Consider the following 27,881-nt stretch of genomic DNA (forward strand, 5'->3'; position numbering starts at 1 on the left):
ATCTATATATATCCATATTTATAAAAAAGAAATTAAAGTGGGACCCGGCTCACTCGTTCTCATCCTTGCACATCAACATGCCAGTACATCTCTTTTAAAAGCCAGTACAGTTGAATATTTGAATTGGATTTTTCCCCACCCTTTTTTTTAATACCTGAGGCGGCCTCTTTGTGACAAGACTGGACAATCAGCAGCCTTCAGGTATTTCGAGTTTGAGGACCCAATCCTAGATCGTGGAGGGAGGGGGGCGGGGGGGGGGGGGGTGGTGGTAAATAAATGGATGATTTAGGACAGAGCCAATTACATATAGGACATCAATTCTTTGTGACTCTAAGACAATAGCCCAAGGGTAAACAGGAAGTGTGTGTGTTCTGCTGTTTGGGAATACAATAAAAAGCAAAAAGCATCACTCAATTACGGTGTGAAATCGGGTGAAATTTAGAAAGAGGACCTTGAGTCAGCGTTGTACTTGCAGGGTCACTCATGAATTTTAATGCAAAAATAAACAAATTTACCCGATACTTTATTTTGCTCATTAATTTGCAGTGTCAGAAGTCACTCTTCACTATTACTATACTTTCTTCTTAACAAATGAGTACAACCACACACAAAAAAAAAAAAAAAATCCCCAAATTCATCACTGAGTCCCAGTTTATTTATTTCTGGCATGTGTTCTTTTAAAATATATTTCATTTTTTATTTTAATATTTTACATGGAATTTTAATTTCATGACTTTCATACACAGCGACTACATGGTGGCAAAAAGAAAATGTTAGAAAACAAGTCAAGCCTTCAAAAGAAGAAAAAGAAGAAGAAGAAGAAGATGGAGTTATTTAGCGTCTATAAATGATGAGCTTCTGTCTTCAGGAGTGTTGGCCTCATCACCTGCAGCCTAATGTTTAGTGTCAAGTGCTCATGTAAACACTGACAGGTGTTTCATGGAGCAGGATCACGCTATTAACCTAATGGCTTCAACTCCTCCTAGTATGTGCCACTAATGTGCCACCATTACGTTCTGGTCACGGAACCAAGCATCTAATTTTCCCAAAGATCAATTACCTGTGATCTAAAAATGAGCCAGAAGGTCATTAAACACTTATAGCTATAATGAAGCTATTTCAAGACTCCCGATGGTGGAAAAAAAAAAAACTAAAAAAAAAAAAAAAATCCAACAACACTCGTTTCTTAAAAGTGATATTCAACCCGTTACCCTAGTTTTCTCTTCAGACTTGTGCGAATGAGCTGGAGCTGCGAGTCGACGCATGAGTGACAGGAAACGGCACAAGATATCATGCATGGCAGCGTAGGTCTGCAGCTTCAAATATCCCCTGACAACAGCTATAGGAAACCACTTGTTTCCCGATGGCTCCATCTTCTTATTTGCATATGCACTTTTATTCAACAATCCCCATTTATGGCACTACAGGGAAAAAAAAAACAAACAAACCCCCCCCCCCCCAATTGTTGGCATATAAACACATGAAAAGATACATCCAGCAGTGATGTCAGTTCGATTGTAATCTTTCATTAAAATACTGAATTCACCCCCCCCCCACCCGCACATCCGTGATTGTTTCCTTGTCTGTTCTTCATCCAATTTCTCCCTAAAATAAGGAATAAAATAAGCCCCCCCAAAAAAAATTGGAGTTGAAATAAACCAGTCACACGTGATGCCATGCTCAGCCGCATAATGAGCAGCAGCATTAAAATCTAACTTCTCTAGCACTTCAGACACTTTGAAAATAGTCCACCGACTAATGTGATATGTAGACGATATTTACAGGTTTTTTTTTATTCTTTTGTTGGTTTTTTTTTTGTCTTCTTTAGTAAGGCATGCCATGATTGAAAACTTTCGCTCAACACGTTTTACTGGCGGGTTACAACTTCCCAGTCAGTCATCGTTGTGATGATAATACTGCATTCGGAGGGCGGAGAAATAACAGGATGAGAATAGCTGGGGTGTGGATTCCTCTGGTTACCTTCGCGCTGCTCTGCAGGGTGAGATTTATACATCGTCATACATTCAGAGTAAAAAATACGAGCTTCCTCTTATGGATTTTGTTTCACTCTAACCACTATCGACTAGAAATGGGTATGCATTCATTTGAATTCCTCTTTACCAGTGGATAGAACTTTGTACTGAACCCTTCTACCGATGTGTGAGACAGGGTCCACCTACGTGGCACCTAACAACAACAAACCATGAAAAATATGCTCTTTTTTTTTTTACTCTAGTGGATATTTTTCATGGATATAGTGTAAAAAAATACATTCATCTAACTAGTAATGTTATATCACACTAGCTTTGGTTCATATGAGACATCTTTTGCTTGTTATAATGACATTACAGTCCCTGCTCGGCCAACATAGTGAAGCACTCCAGTGAGTGAAATTCAGAGGACAATGTTAGAAAGAAAAAAAAAATGCAAGTCACTTATATGAGCAGTGAAATAAAGACAGATAAGGGTTGAAATCGCCAGTGTGAATAATGTAGGTTTTGGTGCCACCCAGTGGCCGATCTAGGTGTGACGTCACCGTTGGCAAATTCTCCAGTCTGGAGGCTTCCGTCGTCGCTCATTGCTGTTCACATTTTAGAGCTCAATGACTGAAACAAAGAGGAGATAAATGGCTCTCATGCAGTGCAAACCCAAAATGGAGTGAAACTATTCAACCAGAGAGAACAAACGGCTGATGATATTGCTCAAATAACTCAGTTTTCCAACTCAGTTAATTCCATATCTTTTTTGAAGGGTGAGGATTATTCTCTTGAAGACTCATTTGCTTCCCTCTTTGAATAAGTACAAAAATTCAACTTAAATCGGAGAAAAAAGGGATCGAGCCGGTGTTACTGACATCCAGATTCACCTGAACTGACGCGAAGATTTCATTCTTTTTAAACCTATACGGCGCATAGTGTTCAGTAGCTACCTTGAGTTCACGTATTGACTGGTTTCAAACACACCAGAATAAGGCAATCAGATATGGCTATGGTTACAGCACAGGTGTGGTGTTTGAGCATGCTCGTGCGTGCGTGTGTGTGTGTGTGTGTGTGTGTGTGTGTGTGTGTGTGTGTGTGTGTGTGTGTGCATTTATCCAAACTTAACATCCTGATATTTTCTCTACTCTTCATCTTTTACAGCATTCAAATGAAAAGAAAAAATGGCACAGTTTACCTAAAGCCTCTTCACTCAGCTGAATCTGCTGAAGTACAGACAGATCAAATGTCAGAATTTGTAAATGTAAATTGACATCAGTTTGACTTCTTGTGAGGTGGAAGAGGAGGCAGCGAAGAAAAGATGCAAAACAGCGGCAGGTTTAACTTTGCTCCGTGAATCCTCTGGTAATATTTCGGCCTCCGGACTTGCAGTATCCTTTGAGCTGAAGGGTTTATTGATTTTCACACCCAGCAGAAGAGCATTTCAGCAGTTTGTGGGGCAAAATAAAACATCGGGCAGTCCAGTTGTAGTCCTGCTAACGTCAGCTCATTCTCTTGCTCAAATAATGTCTCCAGTCCTGCACAGTTTCAGGTCAGACATAGATGCCCTCGGGGTTGAGGTTGGACGAGACGGTGCTTTGAAGAGCGCGGAGGTCGCTGGGTAAGAGACGTGATGAGCCGAGTCGTTTCAGAGAACCGGAATCCACTTCTGTAGCGAAACAACCCCAAAACACATCAAGCTAAGCTACTGAGCTTCTATGTGAATAATTTCTTTGATGATTCACCACAGCAGACCCATTTCCTAATATGGTGTTTCTCAACCACTGGTTCGCAGCCCATGGATGTGCTGTGATTCCCCACTAGTGTGCAACATGTTTTCAATCTTGAAATGGGATATTCATTTAAAAAATCTGTTAGGAATGGTATGTTAAACCATATAAAAGCAATTGAATATGAAAAATGATACATAATTCAAAAAAAAAAAAAAAATTGATCTTCAAACATTAATTTGCTAACTGCTAATGTCGTCACCAAAAAATACTAAATTCAGATGTACATTTAATATACTTAACACAGAGCCCAAAAACCCTTTGTGTAGGAGCATGGCTTGTTCCAAAACCTTTCAAAGTCACTCAAACTCTAAAGACAATACATCTAACTCTTGTTGGGTTTCATTACCCTTAAAATAGATTATCAGATGAAATAAGTTGTGATTTTTTTAATGGTGGTTACAAGTATGAACACTTGGCCCAAGGAAAAGATGAGAATCCCTGATCTAATTTAATATCAGTTTATACAAGGAACTGGTTGAGAACTGGGCTTTTTGTACATAACAAAGAACCTTCTGTTCAGAATGAAAAGAGATTTTCCTTTTCACTCACTGTGAGAATTTTGCAGCATTTCAGTGTGATTTGGTCCATGTAATGGGGTTACAGGCTTAAGCTGTTGTGGCACAACAAGTCTTGCCTCAGCAGCTCTAAGTCTACAGTTGTTAGCCTGCTGTTATCTGGTCGACCACCAGGTGGCACTGTCTACCTGGGACATAAATAAGTCCAGTAGCTCAGTCAAGTAGAGGTTATCGATGATTTTAGCTTTACAACAATATTGTGACAAGACATAGCGTCACTCTCAGTGTGTGTGTGTGTGTGTGTGTGTGTGTGTGTGTGTGTGTGTACGTGCCATTGCTGTTCTCTCCAGTAGGCTGAGCTGGCAGCACGGTGACCTTGGTACCAGTCTGCTGAATGAACTGCTGCAGGTTGACCTGTCGCAGCTCTTTAGTCAGCTGCTCCAGCTCCTGCTCCTTCTCCTGCGACATAGAAATACCTCATATAACAAAAAACATGAGGTCTACATACTAATATTACTCTTAAAAACTATGATCTCGAGTTTGCAGGTGCATCAGTTGCTCTAGTTTGCGCTCTGCTTCATCTGAGCCATCAGAGAATGTGGTTTCTTATAACATCATTCAAGAAGTCGTACCTCAGTGAAGACAGCCTCAAGAACCCTGGTGGTTATGTAAGTGCAGGCAAGGGATTGTGGACTTATTCGGGCCCCTCTCTAATCAGGCAAAGAATGCTATAATACCCCACCCCCTCCCTCACCCGTCCCTTTCTCATTACCTCATGCTTCACACACCCTGCTGGACCTCGCCTGAACTACACTTCCATCTATACCAGCATGCATGCAGCCAAGGATCTGCTACACATCCCTGCAAGCCAGAGATTAAACTTCGCTTCACTGTCCACAACTTAATGAGCTTAGATTTCTCTGGTTCCACTTGAATGCACTTTTAACACCCCGCAGAACCAAACATTTCCACTTTTTCATCTTCAAACTTCCTGGAAATGCAATGCTTTTAGATAAAAAAAGCCATAGGGTATGTTATATTTCTGTCAATTTTGGAGATTACGGTTTTGAAAAAAGAATAAAATACTAACGGTGGATTCTTCGCTGACCTGTAATCTCTTGCTGGACTGGCCAAGCGAGCGTTCCAATGCCCTGCAGCCGCTCTCCAGTCGAGCTGTGTGTTGGCTCTGTATCTCCAGCTCTGCCCTCAGTTTGTCCAGCTGGGCCTGCACCTGAGATCCAGCGTAGAAGCAAACAAAGAAGTTATCGGGGACACAAAAAAAAAAAAAAAAAGAAATTTAACATCCTAATAAACCAAGAGAATCTTCAGACAACCATAATTCAACTAAATTCTTTCGGTTCTGATACAAGTACCAGAAAATCTCCGGTATTCGCGAGTGTGCTAGTTTACTGCATCCATTCGCCTCAACATTTGAAATCACTTCCATGGGAACTTGCTACTTCCCAGTTATTCATTTATTTCTGACTAATATCCTTAACAAAGAGAAATGTTTTACAGCAGTGAAGAAGAATTCGCTAATTTAAAACAGTAACCTACAAAGGAAGTTGGGCTCTGCTTCAGCTAGCAACTACTGGTTTAATCGGAAGAAGCAAGCAAAGTAGCGATAATTTACAATAAAAGTTAAGTACAATAAATGATAAAACAATCAATTTCCTGTATGTATTTGTTTCGGTTTCACAGAGGCTTGAACCTGACAGTCCTACTAAAATCATGACATCACATCAGTGCTTGATGTCAGTACATCTGTACTTGACTTGGTGTCAGGATCAGTTCATACACCCGTTTTATTGTCTCCAAATTCAACACTACATTCCTCTTCATCTGCATGCTGGTGTGTGTGTGTGTGTGTGTGTGTGTGTTCTCTAGACTGAGATGAACAGATTGTACCTCCTCCTCATTGACCCTCTGGCTCAGCTCAGCCTCCTGCTGCAGCCTCTCCTGCTCCAGGCCTGCCTCCATATTCTACACAACAAAAGAAAATAATCCACACCGACAGCGATACTTTTTTATTCACCTCTGATAGATTAGTTCATCCATTTGGGGGGTTGAAAAAGCGACATGAAGGAAAGTTTTCATGGCTCCGAGAAGAACCCGCCTGCTCACCTGTATGCGTGCTAAGGTGTCTGAAAGCTTGGCCTCACAGTCACGTAGGTGGCACTGCAGCTCTGCCAGCTGCTGTCGGAGTTGTTGCTCGCTGTCCTGTTCAATCTGCAGTTCGTTCTGCCAGAATTCCTCCTCCTCCATCTCAGCATCATTCCTCCTTACCTGCTGCTCTAAAAGCAGCAGCTCCTCCTCCAGATTTCCCTCCTGGTGTGCAGAAATTGATTCAAGTCGGAAAAATTCTCATAGGAAAGGGAATAAAAACATTAAGAATAACACAGAAAAATGGAGACGTGAGGTTTTAAAGATGCTTAAAAAGTAACACTAAGCCCTTGACTCTATTACTGACTCCTGTAACGGCACTGGCGGCTGTGGTTGTACTCACCTCGCTGGCCTCGCCGCCAGCTTCTTCCCAGTCACACAGCTCGGCCTCGCAGCCCAGCAGACGACTCTCCAGGGCCTGGAGTTTGTCTCTCTGCATCTGCACCAGTCGGCTCAGCTCCCTGGCTGGACTCCCAGGAACAGATGCTCCTCCACCACCACCGACTCTGCTCAGGTTCAGATTCACACCGCGCTGCTGGGCTTGTTTGGCTGGGTGGTGAAAGATAGGTGCAAAATGGAAGGATGGCAGTATGTACACAACAATAACATAATATACTAGTCAAGACAAATTAATAGAAGTACCTTCAGTATCTCTACTTTTTCCAAATATGTCCCGCAGGCCCTTAGCTCCTCCAGTGAAGGTCAAAGACTTGCGTTTCGGTTCCCTCCGTTTGAGTGAGCGGTCTGCTGCTGAGGGGCGTAACTTGGCCAGAGGAGGGAGGCTCTGCCGGTAGAAGCCCCGCTCCGGCACACGTGCCAGCCCGTCCGAGGTGGGCCGCTCGCTGACAGAGGGGCCTGTTCGTTGGAGGATGAGCTGAACATCGCTGGCATACTGACCCCACTTATTGAGGGACACCACTGGGTTCTCATTAGGAGCCAGGTGACGCTCGGTCTCCCGCCATTTCTCAATCAATGTATATCTGCCGGTGCGTCCTTGAACAAAACAAAAACGATTAACCTAATGAGCGTTTGGCCCTGAGAGTATTTCTACCATTCATTGTACTAAGCTAACTAGCAGTGAGCTGGTATCTGTGGGTGTCAGCTTCCTAATGCAGCACAGAGAAGAGAACTACATCTTCTTGTCTGAATCTGGGGAATGACGACAAATAACTTTAGTTCCCAAAAAGTTTTGATAATCTTTCAAGAAAGGAAGCAACCAAACTTTGGTTTGTTTATCGAAAATGATGCATAACCACACGAAGGCTTGTCACCATTCACTGCACTATGACAAGCATTTTTTCATCTTGACTATGCAGTAGGCGGTCCTAAAAAACGGCCTCAGATTAATGGCTTCGAAATTGCATTGTTTTAGTAATAGGTATCATTTACAACATCAGGAATTCCAAGTCCCCGTGGCAAGGAAACATATGAAGTAAACACTCTGACAACAAATATTGTCTGAAGTATGGTGCCGCGAAGCGACACCACAACATACAGAGTAAACATCTTAGTGGAGACGTTTTCAAGGTCAAACAAAAGCAGTTTAAAACTCAAACTGGTCCTCATAAAGATAGCTGCACAAGCTATACACAAGCACACACATGCACACACACACACACACTGTTACTGTTTGTTGAGGTGGACTTTCCCACTGTAGAGTTCTTTTATTAACAACTCTGATTAGGGTATTTGAAATCTGCCAGTTCTGCACAAACGGAGTGGTGGTGGCTTTGAAAGAATCGAACAAATGTGTGTGTGTATGTGTGTCACCAGCATTCTTGTCTGTAAACACGTAGATAAGAGCGACAGAAACCCTTCCACCCTCACCCTCACCCCGCCACCACCCCTGTCAAACACAGTAAGGGTCCTTGTAAAAGAAGCACATTCATCAGCACAGCCATTCACATCAAAGTGCCCCTGCCCCGCACAAAAGGCACAGGCAACACAAAGGACAGTGGACGCCATAACTCCTGCTACACTGACACTGTGAACGACAATGATGAGAAACTACAAGAACGCTGAGAAATCTATCTGCGGGGATTCATGGAAAGTCGGTGATAAATCTGCCTATTTTTCTACAAGGTTCTTTATTTTTTTGTAACGGTCCCGAATTCATGCGATGACTAACAGAGACTTGTTTTATTTCCCTGCGATTGTGTAAAGATGACAGTAAAACAAAGTCTGCAGCATGACTCATCTTGTTTTGTGCAGTCTCTTTACGGTGAAACTGTCTTTGTGCCTTCGAGTCACTTTTCATTTTAGAGCCATTGATCATCGCCGGGATGTCTGACAAACTGCCTGAGCAATATTCAACACATCAAAGAATATCGTCATGGGTATTTATGGAAGAAACAAATCCCAATTTCACCACTTTTTAAGGGTGGATTTGGATATTTTTTCAGCTTACCAATGGCTTGTGCCAAAGCAATGACTACTTCCTGGCATGTGGTGAACTCCGTAACACCACAAACAATACGTTGCACTCCGTCCACCCAAACTTTGAGCTCCATGACCTTCATCCAGAGGCCCTCATTCCTCCACACCACAAGGGGGTGCTAAAAACATTTCACTGTCCATCCTCTGCAAAGAAAAAAGAAAACCATATTAGTTAACCATACTGTATATTTTTATGTAAGCACAAACCAACAGAGAACTTTCCAATTATCTCCAGAAACCCTTTCGCGTGTTGTAGCTTCTTTCAGCTCACTTTCTTTCTTTCACTTTCTTGCCCAGCATCAAAGAATCAACCATTTTTAGAATCTTTAAAAAAAATTGTGGTTTAAGCCCCAAATAGTAATAGCAGGAGCTAAAAGGAGAATAGGCAAGAAAATATAGGGCCTTTGTCAGGTAGCAAGAAAAAGGGTTAGTGACTGTCTATTTTTTTCAGTTTATGATGCTCTAAAATATACAAAATAGCATTTGAAAGTCCATTTCATGATAATACTATAACGATCGCTATTGCACATTGGCAAACAGCTTTTAGCTGCAACAGCGTTGTCTGTTTCCAAGAGAGATCACACAAATTGTTAATATCTAGACACATATCTGCCTGAAATTCAAGACTTTATATTTTCAAAAGAATTCAGGAGTCATTTTAGTTATGTGGAGTCCCCAGGTCTCTGTTTTGCTTAGTTATAGCTAAAGAATAAAGAGGCTAAGCTAGGAACCAAAAGTTCAGGCTGCTAATGCTGGCTAGCTAGCTCAGCTTCTTTGGCTAGTTTACTGTACCATCAGCTATTATGCTGATGTTACACTTGATGCAGAGCCTCTGGCTGTTCTATTAAATAATTTCATACATTTTGGAAAAAATCTCCTTAATGAGCATCTTCTTCTTCCTCTTTCTCAAATTCACTTTGAAAGGCTTCATGAACAAAGGAACAAAGTGGGAGACTCTCTTTGTTGATAACTGCTACCTTATTTGATTTACTGCAAATGCAGCATTCAGAATATTCAAGGTGGGATCGTAAGATGTTGTGAAATGTGGGTCATACTGGGAAAATGACATAAATTGCCCCCCCCCCCCCCCCACAAACACACATTTATATGTAGACATTTATGTTTAATCAGTTATAAATGACGTGTCATTTGAAATGAAAAGAAAAGAAAGAAACGTGCGTTATAATGAAAAAATGTCCACAAAAATAAGAAAACTTGAGCTTGAGCCAACTCCAATGAGCAGTAAAACCCACTGGGATAGATAAATACTTGTTTTCAGTTCATCTTCAAACAGCCAAAAACAGAAAAAAAAAAGTTTTTGAGGAAGGTAACAGTTCAAATCTGATCTATCAATCAAACACAAAGAGGAGAAAAAAAACAACTTTCCTGTAAGGCTGCTGATCAATCCTTCCACACACTAGCTGGGGAGTGGTTATGACCATGGACAGGAATGACGGCCCCCCCCCCATCCCCCGTCCCCCGTCCCCCCAATATATTTTTCATCTGCTAGTGTCAGTGCAGGAAAGTGGTTGCATGAGTGCAGAACGAGTGCCATTTCATACTGCTGACACAAGCACCTCGGCAGAGCGGCAGTCATTAGGAACCTGGCAAGGCCACAACGGCGGGCCGGCGTAACAGTGCAGAGAGGAAGCCAGCGCCCAATGCTCAAACCAACTGGTCAGCAGCCTTCCTTTTTTCCTGACTGGGCCATCAGCTCACCTCATCCTTGACTTCCATATTGCTTTTTGCCTCCCTTAACAATCACCGCCATCACAGCTGGTGACTCCCGACTCCTCCCTGCTATTTAACTGCTGCTCCCCCCTTTGGGGCCTTTTCCCTCTGCACTACATCTCACACTGAAGGCATCTGCTGAGGGTAAGGATGGCATTTGGAGGAGAAAGGGATGATTTGTACCACTGGCTGCAAATGTGAACTGTTACAGCCCCGTTCCCGTGAATACAGCTCAGAGCGACAGGGAGGGATAAATAAAGCAAAGGACGTGGATGAAAGGAAGAGTGGTGGGCACAACACTTTTGGAAGGAGCAGACACAAAACTGGAGTCAAAACATAAAAACGTGCCCTGCATGTAGACTTACATTTATTTATGTATTTCCGTGGGCGTATTTGAAGAAGTTAGACGGTTCAAACTTCATTCTTAGGCAGGATTGGTTGATGGGTCAGTCTAAACAAATTCAGGGCTGAACTAATCCTGGTTTATGTTGGAGATAACCCACTTTATCCTCATAGAGATACAGAAATAAATAAATGAAGAAACACGAATGTCTACTTCATATCTAAATCAACCATTTAATTAAGAATATACAAAGTGTAATACAACATATAACTTACTTCTCTAAAAACTACAATTGTTGCCAAGTCATCCATTCAGTTTTTGGTGCTCATTGTGAAGCTTTAATTCTCGTTTTTTATATTTACTAACCGTGTTCCTGAGCTGAATATTCTATCACCTCGCTCACAAAAGGTCTGCGAGATAGTTTCACATCACACTGTATCCAAACAGATGATGTGATTTCCATTTTCACAACTTCAGCCGAAATGTTAGAATCGAATGTTTATTCAATGACGAGCGTTATTCAAATCACGCCCTGGTTTTTACCCAGGAGGGAAAGTACATTGACACCAGCTTGTAAACCCGATACCTCCTTGTCATCTCCGTCACACACACTTGAAATGAGTACACACGCTTGCCATGTGTCCTCTATGAGGTAATTTGCTCCTCTGAGAACATAAACAAACCCCTTATTAATTAAACTTGATGTTTTTATAAATAGCTGATTTACTTTTAGGAAAACATTTTTCAGGGAGTAACATGGGTGGGTGTTTCCGTGACTAGAAGTTTATCCACTCGGACGGCGAAAAGAAGATTCAAGTATGCAGCGATAGACTTACATGCTGCGACCCACAGCAACGTCAAACATAACTACGTCAAAAGCTCGTCTTGTTTTGTTTTTTTTGCTTTTGAGTGTACAATTAGATTCATTCCTTGAATAACATTACAAGCTCACACTGGTCTCTTACGATAAAAATCACCACATCTGCTTGTAGGTGTTAGCTTTAATCATAAACAGTTATTCGGGGTTGTAGGAAGCAGGCAGCTGTTCAGGGCAGATGTTCATATGGTCCTCTATAGGTTTATAATCTTTCATCCTTCATGATGAAAAAGCGCCATAAACTACAAGGGCACTCTTGAACATACACATCCATTAATGGTCTTGCGATATTAAAAGAAACCAACATTTTTTTTAGAAATACACTTATTTGCTATTCCCCACAGAGCCAGATAAGAACACAAATCCCCTTCTCTCCTCTGTGCATAAATTAGAGACCAGCTAGTTAGCTTAGCATAATAAATGGTCGTATATGGTAAGTGTTAGCATGCCTTCATCAAAATTCATCCAACGGATAAGGGTCAGCATCGTTGTCTGTCCCAATGTAATCCACGCCCTCCTCCTCTCAAACGAAGTCAGCCATCATTAGTAGCAGTTGATTTTCTTAATGTCAACGAACGGGCTTTTCAGGTGATTCGTCAAATGACGACCCCCTGTCAGGAAAGTAGTTCTGGCTTTGTACCTTGTTACATGGTGAATGTAGGGCGAAACCCTGGCTGTATTAATGCAGGTAAGGAAAAGTGTAATTTCCTAATATATATTTAATTACTTTGGTTAAAAGTACGCCAACACTTCCCAACCAACAACCAGTCACGTTGCTAAGCTAACTGGCGGAAAGCTTCATAATAAAGTCACACAGTCTTGTGAAAATTGGAGACCACAAGCAATTTTTTAAAGTTGGCTTGGTTCAACGCTACAGTAGTTCAATCTGCACTCCCAGAGGAACCTATTCCTTTTAAAAGTCATTAAATATTGATATATAGAATTACTGCCTTGTGGTTGTATGTCTCCACTGGTGGCCTCCATATTTGTCCAGACTCAGAATATACTAGATGTAGGGCAGATTTAACAGGGATTCATTAAGATATTAATTAACCTTATGGCAAAGAGGAACTTCAACTTATAGTTAATCGTTTTTAGTTAAAAAAAAAAAGTCATTTTATGTGTACTGTGGCGCAATGTCACTCACTTGAAGCTGAATATTGCTGAAAAACCAGTGTGCTTATGGTGAAGAGAAAAAAGTCCCGGTCCTTATTTAGGGGAAGGAGAGAAGAGGGTGGATTCCTACAAGTCTGATTAATAAAAAATACTGTACTGGAACACTGAAGGCCTCTTCAGGAAAGAACGGATCAGAATGTTCTTCCTGAAGAGCTTCTTTTACGTGCCACAGACTCCAGTGTATATCTTTGATCAAACTGCAGTACAATGCAGTTTGTCATTCAGTGTTTGAAAAAATACATTCAAAGAACATGACATTGTGTAAAATTAAGTCACAATTAACATGCCTGAAGAAATTTCGTCAAAAACATGTTCAACAAAGTGGGATGGACAGAAAACCCCAAAATATTTTGTACCGAGGCATAAAAATGAGCTATTAAAGACCTGCACCCGAGTCGAATGTCTTCTCACTTGCTGTGCGACACTCAACCAATTTTTAAGTCAATGGTTGTTTTTGAGACACCATTGACAACAAAACCTCCTCAGCGGGGGTAAAAGTAGCCTCGGATGCTGGCTCCAATAGCCGTCTCATATCTGTACGCGGAGCTCAGATAAAAGAAGATAAAGAAACTGTAACCCGGAACCCTTATAAGGTCAGAATAAAACGGTGTGCTTTCATTCTGATCAAATTCTTCACGCAGCAGCTCTAACAACACAACCACTTAAGTGAGTTTCCTTGTGGAAACGAGCTTTGATTTTCTTTCCCCACCCTAATAACTTCCAACACTTGACTCACCATGAGGCTCGCCATGCTGCAGCCACTCTCCCCTTTCAGCCGTCCACGGTGTTTATCATCACACGACTCGCACTTTCTTCTGGTTGCATCTTTGATCTTAAATCACAGCTACTTTGATGCTGCCAGAGTGTGAATGAATAAATCATACAGCGTACATGGTGAGTAAACACACATTAGTATGCTGCAACATGTGTACTTCCATATTTAGACCCCTCCGCTGAGCTATACATCTCTAGAGTCGGGAAGCGCGAGAAAGGTGCTGCAGCTGGTACAATTTCCTTTTTCCATCAGTCACAGTTTAATAAACAGCCAGATTCAAAGCTCCACATACCAGCAGCACACTGAATCTTTCGAAGAGTGACACACTCAAGGGAGAATCCAGGACTGTAAAGTTTCCCACCAGATCAGATTTAAAACAAAATCCTGATGCATGTAAAAGCGGCAGTAAGTAACAGGCGAACCTATAAACATAACACTCCTGTTAAGACTTCAAGGAACAGACCAACTTTTTCAGGAAAGTAATTTGCCACCTTTCCCAGGGTCAGACAGGAGGATAGACAGAAACATCTCTCTCCTCTGTGAGTGCATTAGGGAGCTAAGACCAGCTAGTTAGCTTAACACCATGATGGGAAATGTTAGCATACTTCCCCTATCAAAAGCAGTCAAATACACTTTTCTCCAAAGCAGTTTTGGCCCACATTAATAAAGCCAAGCAGACCATTCACTACGTACTAAAATACTTAGCCAGAACCACTTTCCTGACCGGGTGCTGTCATTTGAACCTGCTGAGAACTGACTGCTAGTTAGCTTAGCGGAATGAATAGTAAAAGATGGTAAGTGTTAGCATTCCTCAAACAGAAGTCACCAAATAGACACATTTCACAAGTAATTACCCTAATCTTCTCTGAACAAACTTGGCTATGTTTACTAGCAGCAGTTGCTGCTCTAGTCAGTAGCATTTGTTTTGCTGACCGGTGCTACCCTGGGGCTATGCTCAGCAGTTTTGTGTAGAAAATACGAACAGCTGTATGCTGAGTCTAAAATGACATACCCCATGATTTTAGATTACTCCATAATGATTGCTATGTACAACTATAGTTTTATTAATACGGGCCATTTTGCAGAGAACTGTATTTGAAAACTGTTGACAGAGGTTTGCAAACAGTTCCCTTCCATAAACATTCGTTATGCTAAGCTAACTAACAGCCAGTCAGTCTCAGCTCCCTAATGGAGGCACAGATGAGAGAAGGGCATCCATCTCCCTGTCTAGCTATGACAAGGATGGCAAATAAGCATATTTTCCAAATTGTTGGCTTGTCACTTTAAAGCAGGAAACATTACAGGGGTAAACATTAACACTGACTTCTTGTATGAAAAAAATACCATACTGTGGGACCATGTCCAACAATAACATGCAAAGTTAGCATGTTTCATATTGTTCACAGGAGCTTCCAGGACTCCATAAAGCGTCTGAGCTATAGAATGAGAGCAAAGTGCAAGAAAACAAAATCAGAAACAAAAGGCATAAAGAGCTACAGAGACATAGAATGGAGGAATTGTTGGGGAGGAAGTGTATTCAGAGTGTAAAGTCGGAGTGAAGTGAGAAAATGCTTGAAAAGATAGCGCGTGACTGCTGTAGGGAGGAAAGGTCTACCAGTCAAGACTGGTTTAGCAGCAATCATTTGGTTTCTAACATGAAGAATACTGTGTCGTCTGGGTTATGAAATGTTGAGCTAAACTTAGTTGTAACTTCACTCTGCCTCCCCTTGAAGTTTCATTCTCAGGATGCCACGGGAAGGCAGAGCTAGGGAGGGGGCACAGTGTGGCAACTTAATATCTCATCCTCAAACAGGAGAGAACATCATAGGAGAGACCAGTATAAATACATACTATGGAAAGCTACTTTAATGTAGTTTTTTTGCTGGAAAATTTATAAAAGTAATGTAATGTAGTTAAATGTACAACGTCCATGTCTTCACTTGCAGTGCATCATTAACTGCTAGCGTTTTGACCCCTGACCCTCGTTCACAAACAGCTTCACAACAGCCATAAATTGTGAGTGTGTGTATTTCTTTTTGTGTGTTCAAATTTGGCATGAAAGTTCTTTCAAAGCGGAAGATGCGGTGAGGAACTCAGCAGCAGATGATGATGATCATGATGCAATTACAGGTAAATTTTTAAAGCACCAGGGAGGATGTGGCTGCGGGGGGTCTAGCAAAACAAGACAAAGAAAATGCTGCAGAGAAACAGAGTGTGTGTGTATGTGAGAGAGAGAGAGAGAGAGAGTGTGTGTGTGCGCGCACACGCTTCTGAGCATGTGCTCACATGGCTAGCAGCATGACTGGATGCAAACAATCCGTCACCATGGCGACACAGCTCCGGCTTTGTCACAGCCTTACACAGATGACTGGATTGATTGGAGGGCACGGTCTGGGGAAAGTAGACCAAACAATAACTAACAATTAAGAAGCAACCAGTGCTTTCCCGTCACTTGGTTTGCTCCCAATGTGAGTTGCAAGAAAAAACATGGAGGTGTGTAGAGCAGCAACTATGGATTAGTTCCAGAGCTGCTGAATATTCTCAGAACTCTGCTAGCGGAGATTAGCGGAGGTTCAACTGCAGCGGTTATAGGGTTTAACTGACCTCCCAAAAGGGAAATTCATCTAAGACTCAACAGCGACGTGAAAGAAGAAAAGAACATTTTGGATTGCAATAATTTAAAAAATCTCGCCCGTTGACGGTGGGATAGGCTCCAGCCCACCCGCGACCCCTAATAGGAATAAGCAGAAGAAAATGGATGGAGGGATGGATAGAGACACGTTATTGGAGTGAGGTACATGCAGACTACATTTTTGATTTTACAGTCACAACGTAGGGAATTGAAAAAAAAAAGTGACTGTAGGGGAAATCTTTGAGAAATAATTAGGATGCAAACATTGTTCAGCAAAATAAAGGCTAAGAGATGCTATCACCAATATGAGATATTGTTTAAAGTACTCAAAGAATCTAAATTTATACAAAGTGAAGAATAAAGAGTTGTGGCTTTATGTCAAAGATGTTTATGTATTAAATGGCAGGGATACTTCATGAAGTTAGCATGGTAACATCTCTTACAAGCACTTTACCTCAAGATGCTAACCTGCAATCGAAGAGAAACTGCTTGGAAAAGGGAAGACATTTTCCAAAAATACTTTCATCTGTCTATGAAGGTCTCAATTCAACCTAACAGAAAAATGAATGACATAGAAGAAAATGAAATATTTCCAATCAAGAAAAGCAGTCAGTGGCATTGTTCCAGTTTTGATGCTGCAGCAGCATCTATGCTAACCTCTTCAAGAGAAGCCATTATGTTTTTTGAACGGTTTGTTGTTGTCACACAGCTACAGTTGTATCCCCTCAAAGGGCTTGGATAAATTTGGAGCAGCCGTGCTCCAACCTGGTCAAAAGTAGCTCTTCCCAGAGGCCTAGCGACAACCCAAAATGAATCTTTAGCCCAGCTAAAAAGCAACACATTCCCAATGATGTCAAGATATGGTTTTGCTGCAGTTGTGCCTTCAAAACTGTACGATTCATCCTCTGGGAATAAAAGGGCGCGCAGTAAATGTCAAAGCAACGCCTCCAGCGAAGCAGCGTGACCGAACAAACAATGTTCATGTCAGCAGGTTTCTCAATCAAGAAAGAAAATTACTTTAGATTTTGACCCTTTTACAGTGACGGAGGCTCACAGGCAAAGAAATGCGCTGATGACCTCTTGGTGTCCTCATGTCATCATCCCTCCAGTATGTCCTTCCTCTGCTTCGGTATAATTTTATTTTGCTGTCTATCAGCTGAGTGAGGAGGCTGGATGTTTCGTGAAAACTGGAATTAGTTTAAAAAAAATAATACAAATAATAATAAAAATGGAAGGGTTATCTGGCAGCTTTCCAGTTATTTTTCCTGTGAATGAACAAGCGAAGAGATTGTCTGTCAATCTTCATGTTCATAAAAACCTTTTAAAACCATTTCAACTGCCACACATGGGGGTAACATCTCATCGGGGCGGTCAACCACACTACCTTGAATGACACTTCGCAGTCTCAAAAGTTAAAACTAATCAGCTTGGTGGACACAATAAGCCTTAAACCCTCGCAAGACTCTGAGCTTAGTTGACCACGAGGTGTGGGAGTCTGCTGAAGCTGGATTACAGTTGTCCACGCTGCCCTTGTATGCAAGCATACGTGGGATCACATTTATTTAGAGAACATCGAGCAGATATATTGGAAAGTTAGCCAGGGTTCCTGTTTATTTTAATGGATCTTGCTCGGGTCACCATTTATTGGATTGTTCGCTGCTGTCGCACGAGAACAAGCACAAACTGAACGTTTCAGAATGCGAGAAACTGTCTAGAAAAGATAAACCGTGACGGATTAAACAAAGCGGGGAGGACCTCCTCGCAGAAGGACACACGATAAGGATAGTTTAGGGTGAAGATGACAAACGCCATCTGTGTCATAACCCACTTTCATTGTGTTTTAATATCTTGAGTGAGTTTTGTCCTTGCTTTCCTGACGTACTTCAAGGACTAAGTGAATCCGCATGACTCAGTCCAAGGAACTCTGATTAAAAGCTGTGCTGAGTGAGCTCAACTCTATCCAGAGATTCATCATTGCAGGGCTCAGCACATCCACTCACTCACACTTCCTGCTGGCTCACAGAACAGGCGTGTTACCATGTGGAGGGAAAACCCTGTCATCAAGCCATTTGCGGATAGAAACTAAAAGTAGTGTGATATCAATTTTAATAGGGACAATGTGAGGAAAATGTCATAAAGTTATGCGACTGATCAGGATCACTAGTGTGTCCGTATGAGAAATTCCTCACAGTAACATCCTCGTTTAGATGTCAGGTCAGATACTGGCCTGGTTGGCTAAATCAAGTTACCGAGCCAAAGATTCGCTGCATTCGGGCCTGTTTGGACCCAACACATACCTCTCCTCAGCCGCAGATCCCTGTGTGTAGTCCTCGTTTGTCCTGTACAGCTTCAGTTATTCCCCTCTGTTGGACACAATCCTTTTCTTCAACATGTTTTACTGGATCCTGTTTGCTGCGCGTAGATCCGCATCAGAGTTCATCGCCACCCCATGTTTCTAAGGTGCAGATGTAAACACGCGTCCGTCCGCTGATCGGACATCCGACACGGAGCTCACCGCATCTGCTGCTCCGCCTGCTAGTCTGTTCACATCAGTGAAGGGAACCCGGAGAGCTTGTAAATTACATGCGAACAGAAGTGGGACACCGCAAGGCATGATGGACCGGTTAAAGCTGCAACGCACCGGCGACGTAAACGGTGATTCGCTTCTAGGTGGAGGGTTTGGCGGTGGGGAACGTTGTGTAATTAGCCATCAGACCACCGTAGGCTGATGTAGTAGAAAAAGCAGCGTCCAAAATGGTACGTTTTATTTTAGGCTGTTGATTTTATATTCATCTGTCATTTCTCAAATTTAATTTCTCTTATTTAAGTGTCACAACAAAATGAAAAGTAACTTTATATTCTTGTTCTAATTTTACGTATTTGGTTATTTTCCCTTTTTACAGTACATATGGGCACCCAGGCTGTCAGATTTTAAAAAAAAATATATATATTTTTTTGGTCTCTGGTTGAAAACATATTTCAGACAAAAATTCTCCTCGTTCAAAATCATGAATGCCTTTCTTTTAGTTTTCAATCAACACATTTTTAGGGGATTATTTCGTGCAGTAATCTGTTTTGAGGGGGAGAGCCAACGGTTCAGTGACGTCACGGATTTCCTGACAATCTCTGTCTTTTGATCTCCAGGTTCTGATATTTAATCTCATTCCTTCTTTCATCTCACTCAGTGCATTTCCTGAATTAGAGATTAAAGTATAGGATCAAAGTAAAGTTGTTTTTTTTTCAACTGCTGTAAGAGAGGTCTATAAACAGAGCGAGAAAACGGTCTACATATCGGCGTATTCGGTTAGAAGATGCTTCGTGTTTATTTAAACCATAAATTCAAACATGCTAAGGATGCTAACTTTGGTTCTCTCTCTTTATAGATCCCTGGATATAGATTTAGCATGTTTATGTGCACTGTTTTTTTTTCCTGGATAAGTTTTAGTGGAAATATATGTGTTACTATGCAAATGATTGTAATTATGAGAGATGTGAAATGTGTTTTATGGCTTGTTGGTACATACTTTCTTGAGTTAAGTAAACCTCTGGCGATTTGTATTGGTTAAATTACATTAAAGATGCAGTGGGAAACATTTCCACCTGCCAGCCAGAAGTCCCTCCCTGCCAGGTTGACACAGCCAACCATATATGGTCGTAGATGGAATGGCGGTAGTTCGGCAGTTCATGAGGTTTATCTCGTCATGATACATTTGGTGATGTCACACACTAACAACAACATTAACTTTTCAGAGGCTAAAGTTGCAAACTTGCGCAATTGCTGTTGTTCGTTAGCAAACGTTAGCTTACCTATCCGGCAGAAAAGTGGCCACATCTGCATGGCTGTTGAGCCCCTTGTAGTCTTTCGGTTAGAAAACCATAGAAATGCCAAAATAATGTTGACCATCACCTTGCAACTTTGTTTGTCTGGCTGTTTTCGAGCCGGAAAACAGAACGTCCACTCGCATTTCTATGCCATTTCACCAGTTAATCCAACACTTGGCAACTCCTGAGCTTCTTCAGACGATAACGACATATGATATCGACCTTTTCCTGCTGTTGGCTCTTAAAAGTTTTGTCACCCAACTTGCCTGTAATAGAATTTTAATGAAAATTTTGGACCCGATAAAAATATTTTTAAATAATCATTTTACCATTATACCTTTTTTTTTCAGGTAAATTTAGACTTTGATTCTGCATCTTTCCATAGATCCTCAGACACTATTTTGTATATTACAGAGCTGTCAGTAACATAAGCCTGATCTGGGATCAGGCTGTATCAGCAACTTCAGCTAATTTGCACTGTTGTTAGCGCCTCAAAACAATTAGAGATCTATTTCAGAATTTTGTGACTGAGATGGCAGCACACAGCCGTAAATTCGTCGTGTCATCTTCGGTGAAATCAGCACATCGCTTTGGAAACTGACACGTAACATTCCAGAGCGATGCATAAAGGGAAGCACTTTACCACCCTGCCTTCACTATCCAGCAGAGAAATAAAAAGAAAAAGGTGCAGTAATAGTGGTGACTCCCCGCATCAAGAGGGGGGGACCATCAGTATGGACTCTGATGATCTGCTGAGTGAAGAAATCAAAGGCAAGGAGAACACAAGCAAGAGGCTTGTGAAAAAGTGGCAAGAAGAGAAAGAGGCATTCGCAAAGACCATAAAGGAACTTGAGGAGCAAAAAGAGACGGATGCTGTCAAAATTGAGGAATTTCAGAAAATGCTGGGGATCCTTCAAAAGGACCCAGATAAAATTAAAAGAGAGTGCACGGAAATGTCACGCAAGTTGACGGTGCTCAAAGTCAATGAGAGTAAAATGAAACGGCGTTACACCGTACTGCAGGAACAGGAGCACCACCTGCGGAAAGAAATTGCGAAGCTGAGAGATGAGAACAATTGGATACAAAAGTCTACCTTGCAAAGAATGGGCCATCTCCAGAGATACAAGGTAAGGATGCAGAAGTCACAAAACCAGATCTAATATCTGTTTCCCAGAAAAGAGCATGACTAGTTTAGAGAGGGTTAGCTGCTTCTACCTACCACCAGGGTTCCTGCAACACAACAACCCTATTTTGAGTCATTTTTGTACATAAGTTTACAGAACTGTCGTTTGCCAAGACCTTTATTTCTCCACCACTGTAGCAGGTAGAAACATGAAAAAAGTAAGGGGGAAAAAAAAGTAGGGAAAAAAAGTTGAAATTGCTGGCTTTTGCCTGATTAATTACGTTTTCTTAAAAAATATATATTAACTACACTAAGTTGAAATTCATATAATCATTGCCTCAGGTCTTTGGGATTTCCAGCCACAGGTTGCATAAGGAATAAAACAGGTTAATCTGACACATTATTAAGACCTATCAAAATCTTAAATAAGCAAGTAAGACAGATTTAAGATCAAATTAATGGCTTTTTAAGCCCTTAAAGTCTTATAATAGAAATTGAGACTTCTCGAGATGTTACGCGACTCGAACATGAACAATTTAATTGTTGGTTCTTTTTAATTTATTCAGTTTGAGTGCAAAATAGAGAAACTTCGGGCAGCTGAAGCTGTGGCCCAAAAGACATTCTATGAGATATGGTGAATATTCGTGATAGTTTACTCCTCAACTCCCTGGTCATAGTGATTTGGGAAAGACGGAGTCTGATGGGCTTGCGTCGTTGCGCTCTGTTCCAAACTCCCCAATAACGGAAGTGAATGGTGACCAACTTTTAGAGAAACAAAATAAATAAAAACACAAAAAAATACATAAAACCTTCCCCTGTGCTTCTTATCTGAGGTAATCCAACTGTGTTGAAGCCTCAACTTGCCAAGTTGTGTAGAAAAGCATCACTCCCTGCCACGTTGCTAGCCTCCCTGCTCACTGTAGCCTGAAGCTCCTGGCCACGACTCCATGTTTTCAGCGAGGCTAAAAACATAGAAATCCTCCCCAGCAGAGTCTGGCAAGTATTATACCAATTTGGGCAAGGCTTCAAAAATATCAAAGCTACATCATTGAGAATCCCAATAACTGACCATTCAGTGAGCTGCTATAGCAAACGGGCCTCAAACTTTACGGCAAGATATTATCTTTTTTTTATTTTTTGAATAAATCTGTTTGTCTTATTTTCTAAGGAAATGGCTTCATGTAAAATATCAGAATTGCAGAGCGCTCTGGATGACAGCGTGCCCTCGGCCGACCTGGAGAGAGCCGAGAAACTGTGCGAGGACCTTACGTTGAAGTACAGAAACTCGGTCCAGAAGCAAGACTTCTACTCACAGCAAAAGACAAAACTTGGGGTTTTAGAGAATGAGAACCAGTTTCTCAGGATACAGATTACTGCCAGCAACAAAGAACTGGAGGCCACAAAGAGGAAACTCCACAAAATGGAGACAGCACTGAACAACCCAAGCGCAGTTGGTAAGCTGGATTACATAGGACGGGTGATAGTTTATTCATCTTTCAAGGGAAAACATACGTTGTTAAATTAAGAATTCCAGCAAAAACATTTTTACTGCACTTAAAGGACTAGAACTGAACAACATTTGATGGACTCAGTTCTAAATAGTCCAGCCGAGGTGTGACCTTCAACCGCCAGGATATTGTCAGTTCATCCTCGAGTCCTAGCGGGTGCTGACGCCGGTGTGGGGCAGAGGCACCCACTTACCAATGTCTCAGACTAGTTATCGTTTGACACGAGTTCAGAGTGTCCATGTCAGTGCGTCCTGCTCCTAAAATCATCTTTTACTAAATTGTGTCACATCAGGAAATAAGAGCCAAATGAACAATGAAAACCGAGCGCTGGCAAAGAGCGAGAAGGAATCTACCGCCAAACTAATCACAGCTCTAGAGATGAAGGAGCTGAATCAGCGGACCAGAGCTGAGCACGCCCAAAAAATGTATGAACAGATGAAGATCTCACAGAGGCAGATGGATGAGCGCAACTTAGAACTGGAGTCCAAGATTACTGAGGTAATGTTTGGAATCTGTGGGACTGATTTTGAATGAGCCAGGACGGCGCATGTTCTTGTTTGCGGGGGTGGGGCCATGGGTTGTGTGATGTAACAGAGAGGAGTCAGAGAGGTTCTGTGACGTCTCACCACCCGCGGCTCCTCCCCTGATAACAAGCACAAGTAATATACTACACAATCGCTTTTTGTTTCGTTTTGTTTTGCTTCGGGTTAACCAAAAGTCTTCATTTCAGTATTTTTACAGTACTTTCTCTGTTTTTCCTCAGTTGACCAAGATAAATGATGAGGCCCGGTGGGTTGAGCGGCAGCTGAGAGCTGAGTTGGCAGACGGCATCAGCCAATCAGCAACCGACGCTTACCAAACCAGGATCGCAGAGTTGGAGGCAACTAATGCTCTCCTTCACATCAAAGTTTCTGAGTATGTCTGACAGCCAACTGTTTATCGTCAGAGTTCTTATTCGAGCCAGTTTGGCCGATATTGGCCTCCAAAGTAATTTGGATGCTCTCTGAATCCCCCAAAAATACCAGTATTGGTCAATCTGTTGCGTTTACAATATGTTCAGTGCACTGACGTTAATCACTTCAAATGAGAAAGTTTATTTATCGTGCCTCCATTAAATGTGTTTGTCAGAGGAGTGTGAGAATCCGTCCGAACTACCTCATAATGACCAAAAAAAAAGAAATTAAAGATGGATTCCAGCTGATACATTCAAGAGGACCAATCTGCAGATCACCAACTGCAAGGAAGTCATGTGACCTCTGTAGCAGGGGATTAGGTTTAGAATTTATGGTTCGGATTTAGGAATTAGGATTTGAGGTTAGGGTTAGCGTTATTAGTTGCTCATGGTAACTATGGTTTAGTTATTCAACAAGTAAACGGTGTCATCATATATTTCTGTTTTTTTTTCCCTCTTACAGGCTTCAAGAGGAGTCTGATGTGGCCATGAGACAGGCCTCTACTCTTCAGGCCCAACAGAAGTCCAACGATAAAGAAGTGGAAGAACTGAAGAAACAAATTCTTGACTACCAGGTAACGTTTTTTTCCTAAATCCAAGGAAGGCCGTACACGCACACTGAATTAGGAGTACATGATATTAAAGGTGTTTCACTTCCCTTTACATTTGACAGTGTAAGGGATAAAATGAGCGTGAGAGATTGTCAGTGCTAAGTTTTAGGAGACTGGAGCTCCCGCTGTTGTCTTTTCCAAACTATTTTTATCCCTGAAAAAAAAATCACGAGTTCAATGAAAGGTGCAAAATTCATCATTTGGCCCATCCCTACACCAAGTTGGTGAAATCTGGTCATTTTTTTTGTGTGCGACAGTATTAGTCATCGTAAAGACAGGTAATCAATCTAAAAATATTGGGAAAGACAGGACTGAAATGACTGAATCAAACACAGTTAAGTTTGCTACATCAGTCCAAAAGGATTAGAAACGGTTTCAACATTACTCGTCATTTCTTTTCTCCAGTCACAATCAGATAAGAAGGCCATCATCGCAAAGCTCTACCATCACATTGTGGCTCTGCAGCGCAGTGAGACAGACGCTTTGGAGAAGCTGAAGGCTGTTACCTATCACAACCTACGGCTGGAGGCTGAAAAGCTACGCACTGAACAACGACTTGATACCAAGGAACAGGCTATGTTCCTCATACGTCAACAGAGCACCAATAGGGCCAGGCACCTGCGGCAGACCGTTCAGTCGCTACGTACTCAGTTTGCTGGAGCGCTTCCATTACAGCAGCAGGAGAAGTTGTCTGAGGCCATGTTGAAGCTCCAGGAGGACCAAGCACAAGCACAGATGGAGAAGAGGAAAGCAGAGGAGGAGAGCACAGGGGCACGAGGAAGGGTAGAGGAGCTGGAGCTGAGGATTCAAGGTCTGGAGGAGCTCCTCTCAGCACTTAAGAATGGGAAAGGAGCCCAGAAGGTCAGTGTGTGAAAATGATGTAGATGCTGACACAAATAATTATTCAGATCCAACACATCTTGACTGGATTTTCAAGCACCTTGGCCCTACGAGACCAACGCTTGGCATCAGTTCATCTGCACAATATCATCTTATATATATTTAAGCAGTTTCCACGCTGGAATCAATGAAGTATATTTGATTCCTGATAATGTGAGATCGTTGTAGACTAATAATAATTATATGATTTCCAACAGTTAACTGAGTGGCACAAGAAAATGGAGGACGCTCGCCTGCAGGAGCTGAGGAATGGCAGGAGGCTGATGACCCAGATGGAGGAGATGAGACGTCTCAAGGGCCTGGTGGAAGAGCAGGAGCGAACCATTCACTCACTGCAAGAAGACATTGTCCTCCACAAGAGAGTAAGAGAAAATCTCTTGAAGATCGACAGCATTATTTTATTATGTCCAACACTGATATGATCAAATTTATTAACATTAATTAGTTTAATTTTTAGACTCAGGAAGAGTATCAGCTTGCCTGGGATCAGCAAGAGGTGGAGCTGGAGAAACATCAGTGTCAGATTGCTGACTGCACCGGCTGCCAACATCTGAATGAGGTATAGCATCAAGTATACGTCAACATGGATATCTGATAGGTCAGCCAGATTGTTCGTTTTTGGAGGCCAGTGGTACGTCCTGACACTCTGACCAATAGCATGAGCATGCTAATTGACATTAGCTGCGCATTAGCATTACAAGCTTTTTTTTTTTGGTTTGTTTGTTTACTTGATGCAAGTCACAAGCCCTTAGACTTTACCACTCGTGTTAGCATGCACTGGCATTACCGTTAGGGTGACCAAACGTCCTACTTTTCTAAGTGTCACGGTTTTCGGTAAACGAAATATGGTCACCCTAGTTACCATGCGAACGGTGTTTTGACGTTTTGTGTATTTGATACCTGAAGTGTGACCTATGAAGACGCAAGCATTGAGGCTAATTACAAGCAACGTCTGCTGTTGGCCTGGGAGCGTATCGACCTGCGCGGGGGTGCAATTGTGCCGGATGCACCATGGCGCAAGTCAGTCATTGCGTCTTCTGTCGCGCCACCTGGTGGAAGCAGGAAGTGAGTTATGCATCACCCACGGCACGTTAGCCTGCATCTTCAGACCAAAACCAAACATTGCTTGGTGTTCCAGCCTGTGCCGTCTGCCAATTTGCAACATGCCCCAACGGGCATACTCAGTAACATTAGCTTAGCATTGGCATGCCAATGCTGTGGTTTTGGTGTATTTAAAGCCAGAAACATGATGTCACACGTAACCGCTAGTTTCATTTCTCCTCCTGTCATATGTAGAAGTTAAAGGAGAAAGAAGAAGCTCTTTTGGAGGCACAACAAACGATTGTGTCTTGGGATAAAGATGCTAATGAGCTGAAGCTTCGATTTCCGGATACCCAGACTGCTCTGGAGCTGGCGAATCGCACCATCCAACACCTGAGGGGGCGACTTCAGAAAAATGCAGATGAATTCAAGAGATACCAGACTGAGCTCATACAAGCCAGACAGGTGAAGGGGGATGAGACATTAGCCAATCTACAAGTGACATAGACATCAAAAGTCTTTGTCTGTCTGACTGAATTAAATCTTGTTTAATTTTAGGAACACCTCCAGGAGAAGACAGCACTGCAAGAGAAGTTGGATGAGGCCTCAAGAGACAACTTCAAACTGAAAATGGTACTGATATACCCTGGTCTTTGCAAGGCTAATGCATTTTAGTTTCACTGAAACTGCCCCTCTTATTTGAGCTGCCCTTTATTCACCCCATTCTTGTTAACATGATGAGGGAGTGAGGGAATTATTTTGTTGTTGCAGCAATTGTGACTAAAATCAGATGTTTAAAAAAAAAGTAATGAATGAACATTGATTGAATGCAGGCTGCAGAAAGATCGTGCTGCCCAGATAGAAGATCTGCCCAGTGAGAAGGAGGACCAGAGGAACCTGGTGATCCAGCTAAGTGATCAGGTTGAATCCCCTCATACCGAGCTGGAGGCTGCTAAAGCTCTCGGCGAGCACAGCTGGTGAAGGACCTGAAGACACGACTCACCGAGAGAGATGAGGAGGTCAATTTCACCAGCATTGCTGCGTCCTCTAAGGGGCTGGTATTCTGTATCTGTTGTTTAGGGAGATTTTTTGCATTTTTGCATTTTGCATTCATTATAAATTAATTGCGTTGTCTTTTTCCTTTTGCCCCGAACACACCCATCCACCAAATTTCGTGAAACTGGCTTGTTAGTTTTTGTGTAATTCTGCAGGTCGAGACAAATCGCCCAAAAATAAAGTGCCAAACCTTTTGAATGATTATTGTCATTATTACTATTATCAGACCTTGACAGAAGAGCAGAAATCCCATCCATTGTCAGTAAAATGTCAAGACAGCCATGGACGGGTTTGTATATTAGTTCATTATTTTACTCCTGCTAGCATGAATGGATTTATTATTCATTCTATGTTATCTTAATAAGCAACTCGTGTGACAGAGGACAAAAAAAAAGACAGGAAAAAGAAAGAAAGAAAAGAGTGAGAGGCGTGAAAGATGTGACAGAGAAGG

The 27,881-nt window shown here is 42.0% G+C and overlaps 2 protein-coding genes across 5 annotated transcripts; one reads left to right on the plus strand and one right to left on the minus strand.

The window, feature by feature from the left end:
- Window positions 1–1,568: 1,568 nt before the first annotated feature.
- Window positions 1,569–19,558, minus strand: rassf8b (Ras association domain family member 8b). 3 transcript variants are annotated; one of them, XM_086202174.1, is made up of 9 exons: window positions 18,715–19,558; window positions 8,855–9,027; window positions 7,090–7,440; window positions 6,791–6,996; window positions 6,409–6,612; window positions 6,193–6,267; window positions 5,375–5,515; window positions 4,617–4,743; window positions 1,569–3,645 (listed from the first exon to the last, which is right to left on the minus strand). In XM_086202174.1, the coding sequence occupies exons 2-9, from the start codon at window positions 8,964–8,966 to the stop codon at window positions 3,530–3,532; spliced, it is 1,332 nt and encodes a 443-aa protein (XP_086058300.1). In that variant the 5' UTR covers window positions 8,967–9,027; window positions 18,715–19,558; the 3' UTR covers window positions 1,569–3,529. The 3 variants fall into 3 exon arrangements, with proteins under 3 accessions (XP_086058300.1, XP_086058302.1, XP_086058301.1); XM_086202176.1 differs by having other exon boundaries at window positions 5,393–5,515; window positions 18,715–19,538; XM_086202175.1 differs by lacking the exon at window positions 18,715–19,558 and adding an exon at window positions 13,747–13,878.
- LOC147262892 (centrosomal protein of 290 kDa-like) lies at window positions 19,404–27,628 on the plus strand. Of its 2 annotated transcripts, none has more exons than XM_086202172.1 (11): window positions 19,404–21,366; window positions 22,531–22,816; window positions 23,163–23,368; window positions 23,634–23,785; window positions 24,286–24,397; window positions 24,839–25,294; window positions 25,531–25,695; window positions 25,791–25,892; window positions 26,630–26,839; window positions 26,933–27,007; window positions 27,208–27,628. In XM_086202172.1, exons 1-11 carry the CDS (start codon window positions 20,860–20,862, stop codon window positions 27,250–27,252), a joined length of 2,316 nt encoding a protein of 771 aa, XP_086058298.1. In that variant the 5' UTR covers window positions 19,404–20,859; the 3' UTR covers window positions 27,253–27,628. The 2 variants fall into 2 exon arrangements, with proteins under 2 accessions (XP_086058298.1, XP_086058299.1); XM_086202173.1 differs by having other exon boundaries at window positions 21,261–21,366; window positions 22,556–22,816.
- The last annotated feature ends 253 nt before the right edge of the window (window positions 27,629–27,881 follow it).

Source organism: Aulostomus chinensis, chromosome 4, assembly GCF_037954235.1.
Source record: "Aulostomus chinensis isolate RoL2024-O1b breed Wild chromosome 4, RoL_Achi_v1.0, whole genome shotgun sequence".
Classification (NCBI taxonomy): Eukaryota; Metazoa; Chordata; class Actinopteri; order Syngnathiformes; family Aulostomidae; genus Aulostomus; species Aulostomus chinensis.

What these genes read in the sequence shown, in the direction of transcription:
- rassf8b (XM_086202174.1), bottom strand. Translation starts at nt 8,966, where the DNA reads ATGAAGGTCATGGAGCTCAAAGTTTGGGTGGACGGAGTGCAACGTATT. An exon ending in ACACCTTAGCACGCATACAG is followed by an intron (nt 6,268 to 6,408) that starts GTGAGCAGGCGG and finishes TTTGTTGTGTAG; the next exon opens with AATATGGAGGCAGGCCTGGA. An exon ending in AGAGGGTCAATGAGGAGGAG is followed by an intron (nt 5,516 to 6,192) that starts GTACAATCTGTT and finishes GCTGGATCTCAG; the next exon opens with GTGCAGGCCCAGCTGGACAA.
- LOC147262892 (XM_086202172.1), top strand. Translation starts at nt 20,860, where the DNA reads ATGCATAAAGGGAAGCACTTTACCACCCTGCCTTCACTATCCAGCAGA. An exon ending in GAACAACCCAAGCGCAGTTG is followed by an intron (nt 22,817 to 23,162) that starts GTAAGCTGGATT and finishes GTGTCACATCAG; the next exon opens with GAAATAAGAGCCAAATGAAC. An exon ending in ACAACTTCAAACTGAAAATG is followed by an intron (nt 27,008 to 27,207) that starts GTACTGATATAC and finishes GATTGAATGCAG; the next exon opens with GCTGCAGAAAGATCGTGCTG.